Raw genomic sequence first — 25,190 nt, 5'->3', positions numbered from 1 at the left:
CCTCACACAGAGCTTGCACAGCTTGCACGGGGCTTCCACACCTTGCACACCTTACACGACCTCACACGGGGCTTGCACAGCTTGCACGGGGCTTGCACGCCTTGCACACCTTGCACAACCTCACGCGGGGCTCGCACAGCTTGCACGGGGCTTGCACACCTCGCACGGGGCTTGCACGCGCCTTGCACACCTTGCCGGGGGCTTGCACGCTCCACGTTGACTTGCACGCCTTGCACACACCTTGCACACTCTGCACGCACCTCGCACACCTAGCACGGAGCATGCACACACCTTGCACGCCTTGCACACCCCCCGCACCCCCCACCCCCCCCCCCCCACCCCCACGCGAAGCTCCCACGGACCTCCCCACGAGCCTTGCACACTCACCCCCCCCCCCCCCCGTGCCCCCGTGCCCCCCCGTGCCCTCACCGGCGCCGGGGGGGGCAGGCAGCGCTTCTGCTGGGGGTCGTAGACGGCCGGGGGGGGCAGAGGCAGAGGAAGGAGCCGCGCGTGTTCTCGCACGCCCCGTCCACGCAGTTCGACTCGTCCAGGCACTCGTCCACGTCTGGGGGGGGGCACGCACACGGTGAACCCCCCGCAAAGACAGAGACCCCCCCCAAAGACAGAGACCCCCCCAAACACAGAGACCCCCCCACAACCAGAGACCCCCCCAAACACAGAGACCCCCCCAAACACAGAGACCCCCACAACCAGAGACCCCCCCCAAATACAGAGACCCCCCAAACACAGTGATCCCCCCAAACACAGAGCCCCCCCAAATACAGAGACCCCCCCAAACACAGAGACCCCCCCAAACACAGAGACCCCCCCTGGACCCAACACCCCCACCCCCGTACCCAGCGCCCCCAGCCCCCCCAGCAACACCCAACCCCCCCCAGAGCCCCCCAGAATCCCCCTGTGCCCCCCAGGACCCTCAGGGCCCCCCCCCCAGAGCTCCTTGGCACCCCCATTGCCCCCCCATTGCCCCCCCCAGTTCCCCATTGCCCCCCATTGCCCCCATTTCCCCCATTTCCCCCAATTGCCCCCCACCCCCCCATGACCCCCCCATCCCCAACGACCCCCCCCCCGACCCCCCGCGCCCCCCGCACCCAGGCACCCCAGCAGGTTGCTGTCGTAGTCGAAGCCCCCCAGCCCCATTCCCCCCATTCCCCCCATTCCCCCCATTCCCCCCAATTCCCCCCAATTCCCCCCGTTTCCCCCAATTGCCCCCACCCCCCCACCCCCCCATCCCCCACGACCCCCCCGACCCCCCCGCGCCCCCCCGCACCCAGGCACTCCAGCAGGTTGCTGTCGTAGTCGAAGCCCCCAGCCCCATTCCCCCCATTACGCCCATTCCCCCCAATTCCCCCATTCCCCCCAATTGCCCCCAATTCCCCCCAATTCCCCCAATTGCCCCCCACCCCCCCATGACCCCCCGACCCCCCGACCCCCCGCGCCCCCCGCACCCAGGCACTCCAGCAGGTTGCTGTCGTAGTCGAAGCCCTGCTTGCAGTAGCACTCGTAGCCGGGCTGCGTGTTCACGCACTTCCCCTCCTTGCAGATCTCGGCCCCGAACAGCCCGCACTCGTCGATGTCTGGGGGGGGGGGCACCGGGGGGCTTGGGGGCTGGGGGCTGGGGGGCGGGGGGGCTTGGCGGGATAGGGGGGTACGGGGGGTACGGGGGGCACGGGGGGATACGGGGGATATGGGGGATATGGGGGGATATGGGGGGGCACGGGGGGATACGGGGGGTATGGGGGATAGGGGGATATGGGGGGATAGGGGGGATATGGGGGGCATGGGGGGTATGGGGGGTATGGGGGGCATGGGGGGGCTTGGGGGATATTGGGGGATAAGGGGGATATGGGAGGGTATGGGGGATATGGGGGGGTATGGGGGGGTTATGGGGGGAAACGTGGGGGATATGGGGGGGTATAGGGGGGTTATGGGGGGTTTGGGGGATATGGGGGGTTATGGGGGTTATGGGGGGTTTTGGGGGTTTTGGGGGGCATGGGGGGGGGCATCGGGGGCATGAGGGGGCACAGGGGGGCTTGGGGGGCTTGGGGGGGTCGGGGGGGGCAGGGGGGCTTGGGGGATACAGGGGGTAGGGGGGATATGGGGGATATGGGGGGATATGGGGGGTTTTGGGGGGATATGGGGGGCATGGGGGGGCATGGTGGGGGCATGGGGGGCACCAAGGGCATGGGGGTGCACAGGGGGGCTTGGGGGGCAGAGGGGGCTTGGGGGGCATGGGGAGGTTCAGGGGGCAGGGGGGCCATGGGGGATATAGGGGGATAAGGGGGATATGGGAGGGTATGGGGGGGATATGGGGGGAAACGGGGGGATATGGGGGGGTATAGGGGGGTTATGGGGGGTTTGGGGGGGATATGGGGGGCATGGGGGGGCTTTGGGGGCATGAGGGGGCACAGGGGGCTTGGGGGGCTTGGGGGGTCGGGGGGGCAGGGGGGCTTGGGGGATATAGGGGGATAAGGGGGATATGGGGTGGTATGGGGGGGTTATGGGGGGGTTATGGGGGGCTATGGGGGGTTTGGGGGGGGTTGTGGGGGTTTGTGGGGATATGGGGGGCATATGAGGGGGTTTGGGGGGGCTGGGGGGGTTGGGGGTGGTTGGAGGGGTTGTGGGGGGGATGTGGGGGGGGGGGGGGGGGTACGGGGAGGGTACGGAGGGATGTGGGGGGGTGGGGGGGATGGGGGGGTTATGGGGGGCTATGGGGGGGCTATGGGGGGTTTGGGGGGGGTTGTGGGGGTTTGTGGGGATATGGGGGGCATATGAGGGGGTTTGGGGGGGGGCTGGGGGGGTTGGGGGTGGTTGGAGGGGTTGTGGGGGGGGATGTGGGGGGGGGAATGGGGGGTACGGGGAGGATACGGAGGGATGTGGGGGGGTCGGGGGTTATGTGGGGGGGCTATGGGGGGAATTTGGGGGGATTTGGGGGGCACTGGGGACAGGGGGGGCACGGAGACAGGGGGTGTGGGGGGACGCCAGGGGATGGGCACAGGGCCGGGGGTCCCGGGGGGGGAGTCCTGGGGAGGTGGGGGTCCTTGCGGGGGGGGGTGTTTCCGAGGGCTGTCCCCGGGGGGGGTCCCGGGGGGCTCTCACCGCGGTGCGCGGGGACCCCGTAGTTGAGGCCGTCCTCGTCCAGGATGAACCCCTTCCCGTCGGGGCACAGCGCCAGGAACTCGGCTGGGGGGGGGGGGGGGGGGGGGCACGAGTTGGGGGGGGGGGCCCAGAGACCCCCGGCCCACCCCAGACTTCCCCCCCCAGACCTCGCCGACCCCCCCAGGACCCCCAGCCCCATCCTAACACCCTCCCCCCCCCCCCCAGCCCCATTCAACCCCCCTGCCTGTCCCCCCAAGAACCCCCAGAGCCCCCCGACCCCCCAGACCCCCCAAGCCCCCCCAAACCCCCTCCCCATCCCCCCCCTTGACCCCCCCCCGACCCCCCGGACCCCCCCCGGCCCCCCCCGCCCCCCGTACCGGAGGAGGGCACGGGGCAGGGGAAGACCTCGCAGTGGTCCCCCCAGCCGGCGCCCAGCGAGCAGCAGCACTCCCCCGCGTCACGTTGGGGGCCAGCACGGCGTCGCACAGCACCGGCTCCTCCAGGCTGCCGTAGCACTCCTTGCGCGGGGCGGGGGCTCCCGCTCTGACACCCCCGTCAGCACCGGGGGGGGGGTTAGGGACCCCCGGAGCCCCCCAGGAGCCCTACAGACCCCCCCCAGGAACCCCCAGGGACCCCCCAAGAGACCCAGAACCCCCCAAGACCCCCGGAGGCACCCCAGGGACCCCCAAAGACCCCCAGAATCCCCTGGGGAACCCCAGAGAACCCCCAGAGCCCCCAGGGACCCCCCCAGGAGCCCTACAGACCCCCCCCCAGGGACCCCCAAGGACCCCCAAGAGACCCAGAACCCAGCCAAGACCCCCAGAGGCATCCCAGAGACCCCCAGAGACCCCCATAATCCCCTGGGGACCCCCCAGGAGCCCTACAGACACCCCCCAAAGACCCCCAGGGACCCCCCAAGAGACCCAGAACCCCCCCAAGACCCCCGGAGGCACCCCAGGGACCCCCAAAGCCCCAAAGACCCCCAAGGACCCCCAAGAGCCCCCAGGAACCCCCCAGGAAACCCCCCCCAGGGACCCCCAGGGACCCCCAGAGACCCCCAGAGACCCCCCAAGCAACCCAGAACCCCCCAGGAGCCCTCCCCCAGAGCCCCCAGGGACCCCCCCCCAGGAGCCCTACAGACCCCCCCAGAGACCCCCAGGGACCCCCAAAGCCCCCAAAGACCCCCAGGGAACCCCCAAGAGACCCAGAACCCCCCAAGAGACCCCCAGAGCCCCCAGGGACCCCCCCCCAGGAGCCCTACAGACCCCCCCAGGGACCCCCAGAGCCCCCAGAGACCCCCAGGGACCCCCAGCGACCCCCCCAAGTAACCCAGAACCCCCAGGAGCCCCCCTCAGAGCCCCCCAGGGACCCCCAGAGCCCCCAGAGACCCCTAGGGACCCCCAGGGACCCCCCAAGAGACCCAGAACCCCCCAGGAGCCCCCCCAGAGCCCCCAGGGACCCCCAGAGCCCCCAGAGACCCCTAGGGACCCCCAGGGACCCCCAGGAGACCCAGAACCCCCCAAGAGACCCCCCCAAAGCCCCCAAGGACCCCCCATCCCCTCCCAACCCCCCAAACGACCCCCCTGGCCCCTCCCCACCCCCCCAGCCCCCCCAACCCCCCCCCATCCCCCCCCCCCCCCCCCCAAGCCCCCCCCCCATCCCCTCTACACCCCCCCCAGGCCCCCCCCCAACCCCTCCCCACCCCCCCAAGGCCCCCCCAAACCCCCCCCCGAGATGTCCCCCCCCCCCGGCGCCCCCCCCCGGCACCCACCCTGGCAGCTGCGGCGGTCGGGCGCGGGGGCGAAGCCGGGGGCAGAGGCAGGCGAAGGAACCCTCGAGGTTGGCGCAGGCGCCGTGGGGGCGCAGAGCCCCGCGTCCAGCGCACACTCGTCGATGTCTGCGGGGCACGGCGGGCGTGCAAGGGGGCCCGTGCAAGGGGGGAGCGGCCCTCGTGCGAGGGGGTGGGCCTCGTGCGATGGGGGGCGCCTCGTGCGATGGGGGGGCGCCTCGTGCGAGGGGGAAGGGGCCTCGTGCGAGGGGGGGGGGCCGATCGTGCAACGGGTGGTCATGCAAGGGGCTGCTCCGCACGCTCGTGTGCAACGCACAGGCGTGCGAGGGGCTGCTCCGCAAGCTGCCGTGCAACGGGTGCTTGTGCAAGGGGCCGGTGCGCGTCACGGGGTGCAAGGGGCGCTATGCGTGGCGGTTGTGCAACGGGTGCTTGTGCAAGGGGCCGGTGCACGTTGTGTTGTGCGAGGCACAGGTGTGCAAGGGGCTCTTGCACGTTACATTGTGCAATGCACGGTTGTGCAAGGGGCCGGTGCACGTTGTGTTGTGCAATGCACAGGTGTGCAAGGCGTTGGTGCACGTTGTGCTGTGCGAGGCACAGGTGTGCAAGGGGCTCTTGCACGTTACGTTGTGCAATGCACGGTTGTGCAAGGGGCCGGTGCACGTTGTGTTGTGCGAGGCACAGGTGTGCAAGGGGCTCTTGCACGTTACGTTGTGCAATGCACGGTTGTGCAAGGGGCTGGTGCACGTTGTGTTGTGCGAGGCACAGGTGTGCAAGGGGCTCTGCACGTTGTGTTGTGCAATGCACGGTTGTGCAAGGGGCCGGTGCACATTGTGTTGTGCGAGGCACAGGTGTGCAAGGCGTTGGTGCACGTTGTGCTGTGCGAGGGCACAGGTGTGCAAGGGGCTCTTGCACGTTGTGTTGTGCAATGCACGGTTGTGCAAGGGGCCGGTGCACATTGTGTTGTGCGAGGCACAGGTGTGCAAGGGGCTCTTGCACGTTACGTTGTGCAATGCACGGTTGTGCAAGGGGCTGCTGTGTCGTGCAACGGGCGGGCGTGAAGGCCACGCTTGTGCAAGGCGCTGTTGCAGACACTTGTGCAACGCACGCTGTCGGAGAAGGCACTCTTGCACGCGCCGCTGCACACGCAACACTTGTGCAAGAGCTTCTTGCACGCACCATTGTGCAACACACGCTTGTGCAAGGGGCTCTCGCACGTGCCGCCGTGCAAGGGGCTCCCACCCCGTCGTGCGAGGGGCTTCCCCCGCCCGATGGCGTGCCCGGAGGGGGGTGGGGAGGGGCCTCACACACGCGCGTGCAAGGGCTCACACTCACCTTGGCACTTGCGGCCGTGCAGCAGCGCGAAGCCGGGCCGGCAGAGGCAGCGGTAGGAGCCCACCGTGTTCACGCACTCGCCCCCCACGCACGCCCCCGCGAACTCACACTCGTCGATGTCTGGGGGGGGGGGGGCGGACCCCCAACCCTCCCCCACGACCCCCAACCCTCCCCCACGACCCCCAACCCCCCCCCCCGACCCCACAGGCCCCCCTCCATGCCCCATAACCCCCCCAAGACCCCCAGACCCCCCCTTGCCCCCTCCCCATAACCCCCCAGATCCCCCCCGCCCCATAAATCCCCCTCATAACCCCCCCCCAAGGCCCCCCCCCCGACCCATAAATCCCCCCCCGTAGCCCCCCCCCACGACCCTCACCCCCATAAATCCCCCCACCCCATAACCCACCAGACCCCCCCATGCACCCCCCATGCACTCTGCCCCCCCAGACCCCCCTAATAGCACCCCCCAAGCCCCCTGACCCCCCCCAAATCCCTTGGGGACCCCCCAGCCCCCCCCCAAACCCCTCCGGGACACCCCCCCAGCCCCCTCACCCCCCCCAAACCCCTCGGGGACCCCCCAAACCCCTCGGGGACATCCCCCGGCCCCCCCCAGTCCCCCCCCAGGCCCCTCGCCCCCCCCCAAACCCCTCGGGGACCCCCCAGCCCCCTCACCCCCACCCCAACCCCTTGAGGACCCCCCAAACCCCTCGGGGACATCCCCCCGGCCCCCCAGTCCCCCCCAGGCCCCTCACCCCCCCCCAACCCCCTCGGGGACCCCCCCCCCCGGCCCCCACCTTCGCAGCGGGGGGGTCCTTGGCCGGGTGCAGCCCGGGGGGCACTGGCACTTGAAGGAGCCGGGGGTGTTGACGCAGACCCCGCTGGGGCACAGCCCCCCTCCTCGCACTCGTTTATGTCTGGGGGGGGCACGGTTAGTGGGGGGGGGCATGCGGGTGTTGGGGGCCCTGGGACTTCGGGGGGGGCAAATATTGGGGTCCCAAGGGAGGGGGGATTGGGGTGCCCAGGAGAGGGGATCTTTGGGGGGCACCCAGGTATCGGGGTCTTTGGGGGGGGGCACAAATATTGGGGTCTTTGGGGGGGTGCAAATATTGGGGTCTTTGGGGGGCACAACTATTGGGGGCACCAATATTGGGGTTTGGGAGGGGGCACAAATATTGGGGTCTTTTGGGGGGCACAAATATTGGGGTCCCTGGGATAGGGGCACCCAGGTATTGGGGTTTGGGGGGGGCACAAATATTGGGGTCCTGGGGGGGGGGCACACATATTGGGGTCCCCAAGGCGGGGGGCCACGGACATTGGGGTATCCCCCCGGGTCCCCTTGGGGAGGGGGTCCCAGCCCTGAGGGGGGGGTCCCTGGCCCTGGGGGGGGATCCCGGCCCTGGGGGGGTCCCGGCCGTGGGGGTCCCGGGGGGGTCTCACCGTGGCAGGCGCCGTGGTGGCCGCGGAAGCCGGGGGGCAGGGGGTGCACGAGAAGCTCCCCGGGAGGTTCTCGCACTTGGCCTCGGGGGCACGAGCCCGCGTCCAGGCACTCGTTGATGTCTGGGGGGGGGGCGCGGGGGGGCACAAGGGGACACGGGGGGCGTGGGGACATGGGGGCACCAGGGGACACGGGGGCGTGGGGACACGGGGGGGCACCAGGGGACACGGGGCGTGGGGACACGGGGGGGCACCAGGGGACACGGGGGACCCCACAGGGCTCTGTTACCAGTGGCTCCTGCTGTGGCTCCTCGTGTCCCCCCCCATGTCCCCATGTCCCCCCTCCCCATTCCCCTGCCCCCCCAGCCCCCCATGCTCCCCCCATGTCCCCCCCATGTCCCCATGCCCCCCATTGCCCTCCCCATGCCCCCCCGTCCCCATGTGCCCCCCGTCCCCCTGTCCCCATCCCCATGTCCCCATGCCCCCCAATTGCCCTCCCCGTGCCCCCCCGTCCCCATGTGCCCCCCCCGTTCCCCGTCCCCATCCCCATGTCCCCATGCCCCCCTCGTGTCCCCCCCATGCCCCCCCTGCCCCCTATCCCCACGCCCCCCCATGGCCCATCCCCTTGTCCCCATGTCCCCCTCCCCATGCCCCCCGTCCCCCCCATGTCCCCATCTCCCCCCCATGTCCTCCCCATGTCCCCCTGCCCCCCCAGTCCCATCCCCATGCCCCCCTCGTGCCCCCCATGTCCCCTGTCCCCCCCCATGCCCCCCCTGCCCCCCATCCCCACGCCCCCCCATGCCCCCCCATGTCCCCACATCCCCATCCCCACGCCCCCATGTCCCATCCCCATGTCCCCCCGTCCCCGCGCCCTCCCCGCGTCCCCCTCCCTGTCCCCGTGCCCCTGCCCCCCCCGCCCCCCAGCCCCCCCGCCCCCCCGCGCCCACCCTCGCAGAGCGGCTGCCGGGCGCCCTTGCGGCGGTAGCCCTGGTGGCAGTGGCACTTGTAGTGGCCGGGCGCGTTGGCGCAGGTGCCGCCGTCCCCGCAGATGTCGGCCTTGGCGCACTCGTCCACGTCTGCGCGCACCGACACGGCCCCGTGGCCCCGGGGCCCCAAATCCCCCCGGCCCCAAATCCCCCATCCCCAAATCCCCCCGTCCCCAAATCCCACTGTCCCCAAATCCCCCTGTCCCCAAATCCCTGTCCCCATGTCCCCCCGTCCCCAAATCCCCCCATACCCAAATCCTCCATCCCCATATCCCCCTGTCCCCATATCCCCCCATCCCCAAATCCCCCCGTCCCCAAATTCCCCCGTCCCCAAATCCCCCTGTCCCCAAATCCCCCTGTCCCCCTGTCCCCATGTCCCCCCGTCCCCAAATCCCCCCGTACCCAAATCCTCCATCCCCATATCCCCCTGTCCCCATGTCCCCATATCCCCCCATCCCCAAATCCCCCCATCCCCAAATTCCCCCGTCCCCAAATCCCCCTGTCCCCAAATCCCCCTGTCCCCACATCCCTGTCCCCATGTCCCCCCGTCCCCAAATCCCCCCATACCCAAATCCTCCATCCCCATATCCCCCTGTCCCCATATCCCTCCATCCCCGTGACCCCCTGTCCCCATGTCCCCATATCCCCCATCCCCAAATCCCCCTGTCCCCAAATCCCGTCCCCACATCCCTGTGTCCCCACGTCCCCGTGTCCCCACGTCCCCGTGTCCCCATGTCCCCGTGTCCCCCTGCCCAGTGTCCCCACGTCCCCATAATCCCAATGCCCAGTGTTCCCCACGTCCCCAAATCCCCGCACCCCCCATGTCCCCATATCCCAATAGCCCCGCACCCCCAAATCCCTGTGACCCTGTGCCTGGTGTCCCCACATTTCCATCCCCATGTCCCCATCTCCCCAAATCCCCCTGTCCCCAAATCCCCCTGTCCCCATATCCCCCTGTCCCCACGTCCCCCTGTCCCCATGTCCCCAAATCCCCCTGTCCCCAAATCCCCCTGTCCCCCTGTCCCCAAATCCCCCTGTCCCCAAATCCCCTGTCCCCATGTCCCCATCTCCCCAAATCCCCCTGTCCCCATGTCCCCCTGTCCCCAAATCCCCCCGTCCCCAAATCCCCCTGTCCCCATGTCCCCACATCCCCTGTCCCCATGTCCCCCCCGTGTCCCCCCCCGTGTCCCCATGTCCCCCTCTGTCCCCGTGCCCCCCCGTGTCCTCGTGCCCCCCCGTGTCCCCGTGTCCCCCCGTGTCCCCCCCGTGTCCCCGTGCCGCTCACCCACGCAGGAGCGCACGCCCTTGTGCACGCGGAGCTGGAAGCCGCGGTGGCAGTGGCAGTTGTAGGAGCCGCCCGTGTTCATGCACACGCCGCGGCCGGCGCCGCACGGGTCCGCCTCACACTCGTTCACGTCTGTGCCACGGCACACGTGTGTGCGGACGGGCCCCGGCCCCGTGCACACTCACACGTACGTGTGCGACCGTGCCCCCAGACCAGTGCACGCGCCTGTGCCGCCATTCCCCGACCCCCGTGCACAAATACGTGCATGGGCGGCTGTGCCCTGACCCCGTGCACACTCACACACGTGTGGGGCCATTCCCTAAACCCGTGCACACTCACACACGTGTCCGGCCATTCCCTGACCCCTTGCACACTCACACACGTGTGCAGCATTCCCTGACCCCGTGCACACTCACACACGTGTGCGGCCATTCCCCGACCCCGTGCACACTCACACACGTGTGCAGCCATTCCCCGACCCCGTGCACACTCACACACGTGTGCAGCCATTCCCCGACCCCGTGCACACTCACACACGTGTGCGGCCATTCCCTGACCCCGTGCACACTCACACACGTGTGCAGCCATTCCCTGACCCCGTGCACAAATACGTGCATGGGCGGCTGTGCCCTGACCCCGTGCACACTCACACACGTGTGGGGCCATTCCCTAAACCCGTGCACACTCACACACGTGTCCGGCCATTCCCTGACCCCTTGCACACTCACACACGTGTGCAGCATTCCCTGACCCCGTGCACACTCACACACGTGTGCGGCCATTCCCCGACCCCGTGCACACTCACACACGTGTGCAGCCATTCCCCGACCCCATGCACACTCACACACGTGTGCAGCATTCCCTAACCCCGTGCACACTCACACACGTGTGCGGCCGTGCCCTGACCCCGTGCACACTCACACACGTGTGCAGCCATTCCCTGACCCCGTGCACACTCACACGCGTGTGCAGCCATTCCCTAACCCCGTGCACACTCACACACGTGTGCGGCCGTGCCCTGACCCCGTGCACACTCACACACGTGTGCAGCCATTCCCTGACCCCGTGCACACTCACACGCGTGTGCAGCCATTCCCTAACCCCGTGCACACTCACACACGTGTGCGGCCGTGCCTGACCCCGTGCACACTCACACACGTGTGCAGCCATTCCCTGACCCCGTGCACACTCACACACGTGTGCAGCCATTCCCTAACCCCGTGCACACTCACACACGTGTGCAGCCATTCCCCGACCCCATGCACACTCACACACGTGTGCAGCCATTCCCTGACCCCGTGCACACTCACACACGTGTGCAGCCATGCCCTGACCCCGTGCACACTCACACACGTGTGCAGCCGTGCCCCGACCCCGTGCACACTCACACACATGTGCAGCCGTGCCCCGACCCCGTGCACACTCACACCCGTGTGCAGCCATTCCCCGACCCCGTGCACACTCACACACGTGTGCAGCCATGCCCCGTCCCCGTGCACACTCACACACGTGTGCGGCCGTGTCCCGACCCCGTGCACACTCACACGCGTGTGCGGCCGTGCCCCCCCGCCCCCCGTACCGGCGCAGTAGCGGCGCTGCGGGTGCCAGCGGTAGCCGGGGTAGCAGAGGCAGCTGTACCCCCTGCCCCATCACGCACTCCCCGGGGCCGCAGATGTTGCGGTTCAGCTTGCACTCGTCCGTCTCTGCGGGGGGGGGACATGGGGGGGTCGGGGGGCACTGGGGGGGGCGAGGCTTCCCGAGGGGGGGCCCAGAGGGGTCGGGGGGCTCCCAAGGGGATCCTGGGGGGTCAGGGGGTCCCAAGGGGGCCCCAGGGGGGCTGGGGGGCCCTAAGGGGGACCTGGGGGGTCGGGGGGCTCCCAAGATTTCCCAAGGGGGTCCCGGGGTGGCCAGAGGGTGCCAAGAGGGTCCTGGGGGGGTCCCAAAGCTTCCCAAAGGGGTCCGGGGGGGGGTCTGGGGGTCCCAAGGGGGACTTGGGGGGTCCCAAGGGGATCAGGGGGTCCCAGGGGGGTCAGAGGAGTCCCGAGGGGGACCTGGGGGGGTCAGGGGGAACCCAAGGGTTCCCAAGGGGGGGCAAAGGGGTTTGGGGGTCTCAAAGGGGTCCTGGGGGGTCGGGGGTCCCAAGGCTTCCCATGGGGGTCCTGGGGGGGATCCTGGGGGTCCCAGGGGGTCCTGGTGGTCTCGGGGGTCCCAAAGCTTCTCAAGTGGGTCCTGGGGGGTCCCAGGGGAGCTCCTGGGGGATTTGGGGGTGCCCGGGGGGTCCCAGAAGGGTCCCAGGGGGTGTGGGGGGGGGCTCCTAGGGACCTCAGGGGGGCTGGGGGTCTCGGGGGGCCTGGGGGCCTGGGGGTTCTGGGGGTCCCGGGGGGCTCTCACCGGTGACCTGGGTGGGGGCGATCTCGGCGGCGCTGCGGGTGTGCTGCTCGGCCGGCAGGCGCCACACCACCGCCGTGGTGGGCCGGGCGATCACCTCTGGGGGGGGGCACCGCCGGGTCACCCCCCCCCCACCCCCACACCCCCCCCACCCCCACCCCGCCCAGCCCCCAGCCACGGCCGTCACCCGGCCCCGGGGTCCCCGAGTGGCCCCAGGCGGCCCCGTCCCACCCGGCCCCGTCCCACCCGCGTCCTCGGTCCCGTCCTGGCTCCATCCCGTTCCATGGCCCCATGGCCCCAAACGTCCCCAAACGTCCCCAGACGACCCCAAATGTCCCCATCCCATCCCCAAATGTCCCCATCCCATCCCCATCCCTGTCCCCAAATGTCCCCAAATGTCCCCAAATGTCCCCATCCCATCCCCATCCCTGTCCCCAAATGTCCCCAAATGTCCCCAAATGTCCCCAAATGTCCCCATCCCATCCCCATCCCTGTCCCCAAATGTCCCCAAACGTCCCCAAATGTCCCCATCCCATCCCCAAATGTCCCCCTCCCACTCCCCATGTCCCTCCCCATCCCCAAATGTCCCCAAATGTCCCCATCCCATTCCCATCCCGGTCCCCAAACGTCCCCAAACGTCCCCAAATGTCCCCAAATGTCCCCAAATGTCTCCATCCCATCCCCAAATGTCCCCATCTGTCCCCATCCCACCCCCATCCCTGTCCCCAAATGTCCCCAAATCCCATCCCCAAATGTCCCCCTCCCAGTCCCCATGTCTCCCCCGTCCCCAGATGTCCCCAAATGTCCCCAAATGTCCCCTTCCCATCCCCATCCCCGTCCCCAAACGTCCCCAAATGTCCCCAAACGTCCCCAAATGTCCCCATCTGTCCCCAAATGTCCCCAAATGTCCCCAAATGTCCCCAAATTTCCTCAAATGTCCCCATCCCATCCCCAAATGTCCCCAAATGTCCCCAAATTTCCCCAAATGTCCCCATCCCATCCCCAAATGTCCCCATCTGTCCCCAAATGTCCCCAGATGTCCCCAAATGTCCCCATCCCATCCCCATCCCTGTCCCCAAATGTCCCCAAACGTCCCCAAATGTCCCCATCTGTCCCCAAACGTCCCCAAATGTCCCCATCTGTCCCCAAATGTCCCCAAACGTCCCCAAATGTCCCCAAACGTCCCCAAATGCCCTCCTCTGTCCCCATCCCACCCCCGAACGTCCCCGTCCCGTCCCCAGGTGCCCCCCCCCCCCCCCCCCACTCACCAGGGTACCGGGGGGCCGGGGAGCTCCCCGGGGCTGCTCCAGGCCCTGCTCCTCCGAGTGGGTCCAGAAAGCCGGCAGCTGGGGGGGACACGGCCCCATGTGCCCCCCCGCCCTGAGACCCCCCCCCCATGGCCCCCCCGGACCCCCCCACGTCCCCCACATCCCCCCGCGTCCCCCCATGTCCCCCTGTCCCCCCCATCCCCATGGCCCCCCTTGGCCCCCTGTCCCCCCTTGTCCCCCTGCCCCCCCCTCCCCATGGCCCCCCCCATGCCCCCCCCCCCATCCCCATGGCCCCCCCCATGCCCCCCATTCCCATGGCCCCCCCCATGCCCCCCCCCCCCCCATGGCCCCCCCCATGCCCCCCCCATCCCCATGGCCCCCCCCCCACGACCCCACACTCACCATGGCTGCAGGAGTCACAGCTGCAAGGGAAGGGGGGTGAGACCCCAAATGGATGGGGGGGGGCGATGGGGGGGGGGTCACAGGGGACGTGGGGGGGACACAGAGGGTCGTGGGGGGTGGGGGATATGGGGGGTAAGAAGGGATTTTAGGGGGGTGGGGGGATGGGGGGACTTGGGGGGGCTCAGGGTACATGGGGGGCATAGGGGGTGACATGGGGGGTGGGGACACGGGGGGGCTCAAGGGACATGGGGGGATGTGGGGTGACATGGGGGGGGGGGTGGGGGGGGCTCACAGGACCCCCAGGGACACTGGGATGTGGGGGGACACCAGGGGGCATGGGGGGGGGGTGATGGCATGGGGGGGTGATGGCGGGGGGGGGGGTGTAAGGACATGGGGGGGGGTGTAAGGACATGGGGGGGGGCCACCAGGAGACCCCCCCAGGACCAGAGGACAAAGAAGGGGGGGGGGGGCAGGGGGGGACACGGCGATGCGAGGATGGGGGCTGGGGGGGGGCGGCGTCACCCACCTGGGGGGGCGCCTCGGGGGGCGCGGGGCTGGGGGCGGGCGGGGGGGCCGGGGGCGCTCGGGGGGCCGTCGGGGTGCAGGTGCAGGGTGAAGTCGCTCTCGCCCTGGATGGTGAGGGTCTGGTGCGACGTCAGCACGTGGTAGCCCTTCCCCGCCGGGCAGATGGCCTTGAAGGCGGCTGCGGGGGGGGGGGCACAAAAATAAGGGGGGTCACGGGGGGGGCCGGGATGTCACACGCACCCCCCCCCAAAAAAAATAATTGGGTGTGGGGGCGTGTTCCCCAAAATAATGGGGGGGTGGAGAGGTGAGGATGGGGAGCTCCCCCCTCCTTCTGTGCCCCCCCCAGTGCTCCCCCCCCCCAAATGTCTCCTCTATGCCCCCCCCAAACATCCCCCCAATGGGTCCCCTCCCCCAGGAGGTGCCCCCATTCAATGCCCCCCCGTGGGACCCCTCCCCAAATGCTCCCCTCCAATCCCTCCCCCCAATGCCCCCCCATCTCCCCACAATGCCCCCCCCAATGCCCCCCCAATGCCCCCCCAATATCTCCCCCAGCATGCCCCCCCCAAATTGGTCCTCCCCCAAGGCCCCCCCCATATCTCCCCCCAATATCTCCCCCCGTGCCCCCCCCAACGCCCCCCAATATCTCCCCCCAATATCTCCCCCCCAATCCCTGCCCCCCAATATCTCCCCCCAATATCTCCCCCCCAATATCTCCCCCCAATATCTCCCCCCCAATCCCTGCCCCCCAATGCCCCCCATATCTCCCCCCAATATCTCCCCCCAATATCTCCCCCAATATCTCCCCCAATATCTCCCCCCCCCCAATATCTCCCCCCCAATCCCTGCCCCCCCAATATCTCCCCCCCAATATCTCCCCCAACCCCTGCCCCCCCAATGCCCCCCCCCCATATCTCCCCCCCAATATCTCCCCCCAATCCCTGCCCCCCCAACGCCCCCCCCCATATCTCCCCCCCAATATCTCCCCCCAATCCCTGCCCCCCCAAAACGCCCCCCCAATGCCCCCAATATCTCCCCCCACACAATGGATCCCCCCAAGTGCCCCCCCCAAAATCTCCCCCAGCATGGCCCCCCCAATTTACCCCCCAGTATGCCCCCCAAATATCTCCCACCCAACATGCCCCCCCGGTATCTGCCCCCCCCAAATTGGTCCTCCCCCAATGCCCCCCAATATCTCCCCCCATATCTCCCCCCCAATCTCTCCCCCCATATCTCCCCCCAATCCCTGCCCCCCCAACACGCCCCCCCCAATCTCCCCCCCGTGCCCCCCCCGTACGGGTGCCGTCGGCGGGGCAGCGCTCGCAGCGGCCCCCCCAGGCCTTGCCCACGCTGCAGCAGCAGGTCTGGCGCGTCAGGCGGGTGGGCAGCGGGTGCTGGCACTGCTGGGGGGGGGGCCACCAGCCGGAAGCACAGCCCCCGCTCCTCGCCCTTCTCCGCTGGGGGGGGGCACAGAACAACGGGGGGGGGGGGTCAGCACCTCGTGGGGGGGTCAGCACCTCGTGGGAGCACCCCGAGGCAGGGTGACCCCCCCCACCATGCACACACCGCACCGGACAGCCCCAAACTTGGAGCCCCCCCCCACACTGGGACCCTTGGAAAAACTGACCCCCCCCAAACAGAAAGACAGGGACACCCCCCAGGACCCCCCCATAATATATAGGACCCCCCCATAACGCATAGGATCCCCTGCTATACATAGGACACCCCCCAATACGTAGCCCCCCCCAACACATAGCCCCCCCCAATACATAGCCCCCCAATACATAGGGCCTCCCCATAACACATGCCCCCCCATAATAAACAGCCCCCCCCCCTCCAGACCCTCATAAAAGTGGGAGCCCCCCCCAGGACCCCCACCCAAAGACACCTGGGACCCCCCAGTACATGGGACCCCCCCCCATAATAAACAAGACCCCCCAATCCCCCTATAGACCCCCTGCAGGACCCATGGGAGCCCCCCCAGGCCCCCAAAGCCCCCCCCAACCCCCCACAGCCCCCCTCCAGCCCCCCTGGGAACCCCCCAGCTCCGCCCCAGCTCCCCCATAGCCCCCCCAACCCCCCCCCCATGGCCCCCCAGAGAGCCCCCCGAACCCCCCCATAGCCCCCCAGGGAGCCCCCCAGACCCCATAGCCCCCCCACAGCCCCCCTCCAGACCCCCTGGGAACCCCCCAGCTCCCCCATAGCCCCCCCAACCCCCCAAACACTCCAGGGAGCCCCCACAGACCCTAGAGCCCCCCTCCCCAGCCCCCCAGACCCCCGGGAGCCCCCCAGCTCCCCCCAACCCCCCAGAGCCCCCCCAACCCCCTCAAACCCCCCAAAGACTGCCCCAACCCCCCCAGGACCCCCACATCCCCTTCCCACCCCCCCCCCCCAAGACCCCCCTAAACCCCCCCAAGGACCCCCCAGGACCCCTCCCATCCCCTCTCCAACCCCCCCAAGACCCCCCAAACCCCCCCAGAACCCCCCCCATCCCCTCCACAACCCCCCAAGACCCCCCCAACCCCCCAAGGACCCCCCGATCCCCTCCCCAACCCCCCCAGGACCCCCCCCCCCCCATCCCCTCTCCAACCCCCCAGGACCCCCCCATCCCCTCGCCAATCCCCCCTAGCCCCCCCCAACCCCCCCCCCAACCCCCCCGATCCCCTCCCCAACCCCCCCAGGCCCCCCCCCCATCCCCTCCCCAACTCCCCCAAGACCCCCCCAACCCCCAAGGGCCCCCCAACCCCCCAAGAACCCCCCAAGGACGCCCCCAACCCCCCCAAGGACCCCCCCCAACCCCCCCCCCAAGACCCCCCCAAACCCCCCCAGGACCCCCCCCATCCCCTCCACAACCCCCCCAGGACCCCCCCAACCCCCCCCAAGACCCCCCCCCCCCCCCAGACCCCCACGTACGGGAGGCACTGGCTGCGGGAGGGCCCCCCAGCACGTGGCCGGGTTTGCAGGCGCAGCGGAAGCTGCCCTGGGTGTTGAGGCAGTCGCCGTGCTGGCAGACGCCCTGCATGGCGCACTCGTTGATGTCTGCGGAGCCGCGTCAGTGCCCCCGGCCCCGCGGGGGGCGGGGGGGTGCCGGGGGGGGGCACGGCACCGGGGGGGGGAGCGCGCACCCAGCCCCGGGCGCGTCTGCACCGCGCATGCAGGCAGGGCGGCGCGGATCTGCACGGTGCATGCAGGCGGTGCTGCGGGGCTGCAGGGTGCATGCATCGGGGCTGCAGGGCTGCAAGGTGCATGCAGCGGTGCTGCGGGGCTGCAGGGTGCATGCATCGGGGCTGCAAGGTGCGTGCTTTGGTGCTGTGCACGTCTGCATCATGCGTGCACTGGTGCTGTGCACATCTGCACTGTGCGTGCACTGGTGCTGTGCAGACCTGCGCTGTGCGTGCATCGGGGCTGCAAGGTGCGTGCAGTGGTGCTGTGCACGTCTGCATCGTGTGTGCATCGGGGCTGCAAGGTGCGTGCATTGGTGCCGTGCACATCTGCATCGTGCACACATCAGGGCTGCAAGGTGTGTGCACTGGTGCTGTGCACGTCTGCATCATGCGTGCATTGGTGCTGTGCACATCTGCACTGTGTGTGCATCAGGGCTGCAGAGCTGCAAAGGTGCATGCTGTGGTGCTGTGCACATCTGCATCGTGCGTGCACTGGTGCTGTGCAGATCTGCACTGTGTGTGCTCTGGTGCTGCAAATACACAAGGTGCATGCAGTGGTGCTGTGCAGACCTGCGCTGTGCGTGCATCGGGGCTGCAAGGTGCGTGCACTGGTGCTGTGCACGTCTGCATCGTGCACGCATCAGGGCTGCAGAGCTGCAAGGTGCGTGCACTGGTGCCGTGCAGATCTGCACTGTGCGTGCTCTGGTGCTGCAAATACGCAAGGTGCGTGCTTTGGTGCCGTGCACGTCTGCATCGTGCGTGCATCGGGGCTGCAAGGTGCGTGCAGTGGTGCTGTGCACGTCTGCATCGTGCGTGCATCGGGGCTGCAAGGTGCGTGCAGTGGTGCTGTGCACGTCTGCATCGTGCATGCGCTGGTGCCGTGCAGACCTGCGCTGTGCGTGCATCGGGGCTGCAGCTCTGCAGGGTGCACGCACCGGCGCCGTGCAAATCGGCCTCTTGCGTGCGTGTGTGGTGCTGTGCAACTCTGCAAGGTGCGTGCACGCATCGGTGCGGTGCAAATCTGCGCCGTGCATGCACACACGTGGTCCTGTGCAAGGCTGCACCGTGCACGCAGATCTGCATCGGGCACGTGCGCATTGGTGCTGTGCAAAATCTGCACTGTGCATGCATGCACGTGGTGCTGAGCACATCCGCTGCTTGCACACACGTGGTGCTGTGCACAACTGCGCTGTGCAGGGGGTGCTGTGCACAACTGCACCGTGCACACACGTGGTGCTGTGCATGTCCCTGTGGTGCTTGCATGTGTGGTGCTGTGCACACCTGCACCGTGCACACACCTGGTGCTGTGCACACCCCCGTGGTGCTTGCACGCGCATTCCCGTGCACACCCACCCCGTGCACGCCCGTGTGCCCCCCCGGTGTTTGCACACACGCACTCCCCCGCTTGCTTGCACCACGTGTGCGCATGCACGGCCCCATGCACACACCCCCCGCTGCACACACGCCCCCCCGCCTGCATGCTCCCTGCACGCCCCTTGCACACCCGTTGCACGCTCATTGCACACCTGTTGCACGCTCATTGCGCGCCCGTTGCACACCCATTGCATGCCTGTTGCATGCCCGTTGCATGCCCAATGCACGCCCAATGCATGCCCCCTGCACGCCCGTTTGCACGCCCGTTTGCACGCCCCTTGCACGCCCGCCTACCCTGGCAGTGGCTGCTGTTGAGGCGCTTGTAGCCCTGGGGGCAGTCCCCCCGTGCTCCCCCGCACGGCGCCCGTCTTCTGCACCCCCGCGTCTGCAACGCGCAGAGAGGCTCGCAGGGGGCCGGGGGGTGGGGGGAGGGGGGGGCACACCCCCCAGGACCCCCCCCGCCCCCCCCCCCCCCCCCCCACTCACACTGCAGCTGGGGGCACTTGTGGCACTTGCTCTGGCCCCAGGCGGTGCCGATGCTGCCGCAGCAATCCTCCTGCTTCGTCAGCCCCGGCAGCGGGTTGCTGCCGCACTGCGGGGGGGGGGCAGGGGTCAGCTCCCCCCCACACCCCCCGCGGCACCCCGGGGGGTGGGGGGCTGGCACGGGACCCCCCCGTGCCCCTCAGCGGGGACAGGGATCCCCCCTCCCCCTCCCCTGCTCCCGGTGTCCCCCAGGTGCCCCCCAAAGTGTCTACGTGTCCCCCCCTCGTGCCCCCCCTCGTGTCCCCCCTCGTGCCCCCCCATCCCCCCCCGTGCCCCCCCCAGTGACCCCCCCACCTCCCCAGCGACCTTCACATCCCCCAAGGGCCGTTATTCCCCACGTCCCCAGTGCCCCCAGACCCCCCCCCCCACATCCCCCGGTGCCCCCATTGCCCCCCCCCCCCATATCCCAAACGTCCCCCCAATGTGGGGGCAAATCCCCTGTGCCCCCCCCAAATGTCCCCGTGTCCCCTCAATGTCCCCATGTCCCCCCTGCCCCCATGGCCCCATAACGCCCCCCCCATGGCCCCCATCCCCCACGCCCCCCCGTCCCCCTACCCCCCAATGTCCCCATGTCCCCCCCATGCCCCCATAACGCCCCCCGTGCCCCCGCTCCCCCCATCCCCCTGCGCCCCCCATGTCCCCCCCCCAATGTCCCCCCCATGCCCCCACTCCCCCCCCCACGCCCCCGCATACCCCAGTGCCCCCCATGCCCCCGCCCCCCAATGTCCCCATGCCCCCCATAGCCCCCCACCCCTCAGTGTCCCCCCACCCCCCAATGCCCCCACAACGCCCCCCATGCCCCCCCCAATGTCCCCGTGCCCCCACTCCCCCCCATGCCCCCATAACACCCCCCATGCCCCCACTCCCCACCCCCAAAGCCCCCCCCATGCCCCCCCAATGTCCCCACGCCCCCACCCCCCCCAACCCCCCACCCCCCAATGCCCCCACAACGCCCCCCATGCCCCCACCCCCCCAAAGCCCCCCCATGCCCCCCCATGGCCCCCCACCCCCCAATGCCCCCATAACACCCCCCATGCCCCCACTGCCCCCCCACACCCCCCGTCCCCCACTCCCCCCATACCCCCCCACCCCCCAATGCCCCCACAACGCCCCCCATGCCCCCACTCCCCACCCCCAAAGCCCTCCCCATGCCCCCCCTATGCCCCCCACCCCCCAATGCCCCCACAACGCCCCCCATGCCCCCACTCCCCCCCCACGCCCCCCCCCATCCCCCAGTGCCCCCCATGCCCCCCCACCCCCAAAGCCCCCCCATGCCCCCCATGCCCCCCCACCCCCCAATGTCCCCATGGCCCCCACTCCCCCCTATGCCCCCCCACCCCACAACGCCCCCCATGCCCCCCACCCCGCAACGTCCCCATGCCCCCCCCCCCCTATGCCCCCCCCACCCCCCAATGCCCCCACAACGCCCCCCCCCATGCCCCCACTCCACTCCCACGCCCCCCCATGCCCCCCCATGCCCCCCACCCCCCAATGCCCCCACAACGCCCCCCATGCCCCCCCAATGTCCCCGTGCCCCCACTCCCCCCATGCCCCCCCACCCCCCAATGTCCCCATGGCCCCCACTCCCCCCTATGCCCCCCCACCCCACAACGCCCCCCATGCCCCCCCACCCCGCAACGTCCCCATGCCCCCCCCCCCCCCCCCCCCCCCCCCAAAGCCCCCCCCCCGCTCACCGACTGCTTGGGGAGGGTCTCCTGGAAGCAGCGCCCCAGGGGCTTGTGCGTGTGGGGCCGGGGGCGGGGGGGCTTGCTGCCGGCGGGGGGCTGCGCGGGGTGGGCCAGGAGCAGCCCCGGGCCGCGGGGGAGCCCTCGGGGGCGCGGCTCGATGCGGTGAACCTGCACCGAGGCCTCGGGGGTGGTGCACCCGCACGTTCACCAGCGGCGGCGGCACCTGCACTGGGGGGCACCCGCGGGACCCCTGGGACCCCCCCGCCGGGCACCTCCGGACACCCCCCAGCACCAGGACCCCCGGTACGGGCCCCCCCCCCCGGGACCCCCAGCATCAGGCCCCGCAGTATGGGCCCCCCAGGTCCCCCCAGTATGGGTCTACTGGGACCCCCCCCACCCCTGGGACCCCCAGCACCAGTATCCCCAGTATGGACCCCCCGGGCCCCCAGTACCCCCAGGATGGACCCCCCGGACCCCCAGTCTGGCCCCCCCCCCACTATGAACCCCCTGTGGACCCCCCACAGCCCCCAGGGACGCCTCTCCCCGCCCCCATTTCCCCCCCAGTGCCCCCAATCCCCCCCCTCGCCCCCATTTCCCCCCCCGCCCCCAATCCCCCCAGTGCCCCCATTCCCCCCCCACACCCCCCCCAACCCCCCCCAATGCCCCCATTCCCTCCCACACACCCCCCCAAACCCCCCCTCGCCCCCATTCCCCCCCCAACCCCCCAATCCCCCCCTCGCCCCCATTCCCCCCCCCCACACCCCCCAATCCCCCCCCCAGCGCCCCCATTCTCCCCCCCCCCACCCCCCCGAGCCCCCCCCCCGCTACCTTCCGCCGAGTGGTGGCCGGGCCCGAGGGGCACGACGAAGGTGGCGTGGCTGACGTGGCCCCCCCCGTGCCCCCCCCCGCCGCCGTGCCCCCCCCCAGCGTGGGCCCCCCGGGGGGGGGCTCGGGGGCCGCGGCGGCGCCGGCGCCGGCACCGTTGCCCCCCCGGGGCCGTCGGCGATGACCTGGACGGCGTAAACGGCCACCTTGGCCCCCGCCGCGTCCGGGGGGCGTCGGGGGCGCGGGGGGCGGGGGGCGGGCCCCCTCCCCCCCGCCCGGTGCCCCCCCGCCGGCACTTGGCAGAAGCGGCCGGTGAAGGCGGGGGGCAGAGGCAGTGGGAGCGCGACGTGCACTGCCCCCCGTTCATGCAGGGCAGGGGGCACACCACTGCGGGGGGGGCGGGGGGGTCAGGGGGCAGCCGCACCCCGTGTCCCCTCCGTCACCCCCCCGTGTCCCCTCTGTCACCCCCCGTGTCCCCTCTGTCACCCCCGTGTCCCCCCCGTCACCCCCCGTGTCCCCTCAGTCACCCCCCGTGTCCCCTCCGTCACCCCCCGTGTCCCCTCTGTGACCCCCCGTGTCCCCTCTGTCACCCCCCCGTGTCCCCTCTGTGACCCCCCGTGTCCCCCCCGTCACCCCCGTGTCCCCTCAGTCACCCCCCCGTGTCCCCTCAGTCACCCCCCGTGTCCCCTCTTTAACCCCCTGGTGTCCCCACGGTGTCCCCAACCCGGTCGCCCCCCCCCCGAGGTCACTGAGCCCCCCCCCCCAGAGCCCCCATCCCCATCCCTGTCCCCATCCCCATCCCGACCCCCGTCCCTGTCCCCGTGGCGCCCCCATCCCAGCGGTGTCCCCGTCCCGTCCCTGTCCCCGTCCCCGTGACACTCCCGTTGCTCCCCGTCCCCGTGGTGTCCCCGTCCCGGTGCTGTCCCTGTCCCCGTCCCCATCCCTGTCCTCACCCCGTCCCCGTCCCAGTGGTGTCCCCACGGTGTCCCCCTCCCTGCCCCGTCCCCATCCCTGTCCCCATCCCGTCCCGTCCCCGCGGTGTCCCCGGGGCATCCCCAACCCTGTCACCGCGCTGTCCCCATTCTGTCCTCGTCCTGTCCCTGTCCCCGTCTCCGTCCTGGTCCTGCCCCCGTCCCGCCCCCACGGTGTCCCCATCCCGGTCTCGTCCCCGCGGTGTCCCCACAGTGTCCCCATCCCTGTTCCCATCCCGTCCCTGTCCCGTCCCATCCCCGTGGTGCCCCCATCCTATCCCCATCCCCGTCCCCATCCCGTCCCAGTCCCCTCGTGTCCCCATGGTGTCCCTGTGGTGTCCCCATCCTGTCCACATCCCGTCCCATCCCCGCGGTGTCCCCGCAGTATCCCCATCCCATCCCCGTACTGTCCCCGCGGTGTCCCCATCCCAGTCCCATCCCCGTGGTGCCCCCACCCCGTCCCTGTCCCGTCCCATCCCCGTGGTGTCCCCGTGGCGTCCCCATCCCCGTCCCCATCCCGTCCCGGTCCCCTCATGTCCCCGTGCTGTCCCTGCGGTGTCCCCATCCCTGTCTCCGTGGTGTCCCCATCCCGTCCCTGTCCCCATCCTATCCCATCCCTGTGCTGTCCCCACAGTGTCCCCGTCCCTGTCCCTGCCCTGTCCCCATCCCATCCCCATCCCGTCCCCATCCCCATCCTGTCCCCGTGGTGTCCCCACGGTGTCCCCATCCCTGTCCCTGCCCTGTCCCCGTCCCGTCCCTGTCCTGTCCCATCCCCATGGCATCCTCGTGGTGCCCCCATCCTGTCCCTGTGGTGTCCCCATCCCCGTCCCCGCGGTGCCCCCATCCCATCCCCGTGGTGCCCCCGTCCCGTCCCCGTGGTGTCTCTGTCCTGTCCCCGTCCCCGTCCCCGCGGTGTCCCCATCCCATCCCTGTGGTGTCCCTGCGGTGTCCCCATCCCTGTCCCTGCCCTGTCCCCATCCCGTCCCTGTCCCGTCCCCGTCCCGTCCCCGTGGTGTCCCTGTCCCGTCCCCGTCCCCATCCCATCCCGTCCCGTCCCTGTGCTGTCCCCGTGGTGCCCCCATCCCGTCCCCGTCCCCGTCGCGCCCCATCCCCGTGGTGTCCCTGCGGTGTCCCCATCCCATCCCCGTGGTGTCCCCGTCCTGTCCCCGTGGTGTCCCTGTCCCGTCCCCGTCCCCGTGGTGTCCCCATCCCATCCCGGTGGTGCCCCCGTCCCATCCCCGTGGTGTCTCTGTCCCGTCCCCGTCCCCGCGGTGTCCCCATCCCATCCCCGTGGTGTCCCCGTCCCGTCCCCGTCCCCGTCCCCGCGGTGCCCCCGTCCCCGTCCCCGTCGCGCCGTGGCCCCCGCGCTCACCCACGCGGAAGCCGGGCCCGGTGAGCGTGTCGGCGCCGTGCCCGTTCTCGCCCACCAGCGTGGTGTTGGAGCCGGCGCGGCAGTGGTCGCGGCACAGCCCCTTGAGGCAGGTCCGCCGGCAGATCAGCGGCGCCACCACCACGCGGAACCGCTCGCGGGCCACGGCCGCGCCCCCCGCCGCGCCCACGGCCACGCTCGCCGCCACGGCCGCGGCCACGGCCACGGCCACGGCCGCGGGGAGGGCCCCGCGCGGCGCCCGCCGCATCGCCACGGCTGCCGCCAGCGAGCGAGCTCGGCCCGGGGGCGGCGGCTGGAATCTGGGGGGGCGGGGGGGGTGGGGGGGCGGGGAGGGTCCTGGAGTGGGGGAGGGGCGTGGGGAGGGGAGCGGAGAGGGGGAAGAATTTGGGGGGAGGGGCGTGGGGAGGGGGAAGGGCGTGGGGAGGGTCCTGGAGTGGGGGAGGGGCGTGGGGAGGGGGAAGAATTTGGGGGGAGGGGCGTGGGGAGGGGGAGGGGCGTGGGGAGGGGGAAGAATGGGGGGGAGGGGCGTGGGGAAGGGAGTGGGGAGGGGGAAGAATTTGGCAGAGGAGGGGCGTGGGGAGGGTCCTGGAGTGGGGGAAGAATTTGGGGGGACGGGCGTGGGGAGGGGGAGGGGCGTGGGGAGGGTCCTGGAGTGGTTGAGGGGCGGGGGGAGGGGGAAGAATGGGGGGAGGGGCGTGGGGAGGGTCCTGGA

General features: G+C 70.8%; 1 protein-coding gene across 1 annotated transcript; it reads right to left on the bottom strand.

The window, feature by feature from the left end:
• Positions 1 to 426: 426 nt before the first annotated feature.
• On the bottom strand, positions 427 to 24,787 carry LOC136788552 (latent-transforming growth factor beta-binding protein 3-like; the record flags this gene model as incomplete). Its single annotated transcript, XM_066987111.1, is given in 36 exon segments — positions 427 to 485; positions 488 to 565; positions 1,467 to 1,595; positions 3,118 to 3,201; positions 3,495 to 3,569; positions 3,572 to 3,658; positions 4,889 to 4,929; positions 4,931 to 4,979; positions 4,982 to 5,014; positions 6,239 to 6,358; positions 7,033 to 7,045; positions 7,047 to 7,129; positions 7,132 to 7,152; positions 7,676 to 7,795; positions 8,620 to 8,748; positions 9,944 to 10,075; positions 11,523 to 11,584; positions 11,586 to 11,646; positions 12,335 to 12,430; positions 13,600 to 13,677; positions 14,002 to 14,053; positions 14,528 to 14,581; positions 14,583 to 14,704; positions 15,821 to 15,935; positions 15,937 to 15,975; positions 17,433 to 17,462; positions 17,465 to 17,562; positions 19,356 to 19,402; positions 19,404 to 19,446; positions 19,548 to 19,653; positions 21,299 to 21,479; positions 21,481 to 21,520; positions 22,121 to 22,170; positions 22,256 to 22,436; positions 22,439 to 22,504; positions 24,461 to 24,787. Coding segments are annotated over 36 exon segments (3,039 nt in total), but the record flags the coding sequence as incomplete, so codon positions are not given.
• Positions 24,788 to 25,190: the final 403 nt, after the last annotated feature.

This window comes from Anser cygnoides, chromosome W (assembly GCF_040182565.1).
Source record: "Anser cygnoides isolate HZ-2024a breed goose chromosome W, Taihu_goose_T2T_genome, whole genome shotgun sequence".
In the NCBI taxonomy this organism is placed as follows: Eukaryota; Metazoa; Chordata; class Aves; order Anseriformes; family Anatidae; genus Anser; species Anser cygnoides.
The sequence above is the reverse complement of the archived record's forward strand: the minus strand, read 5'-3'. Positions and strand labels throughout refer to the sequence as shown.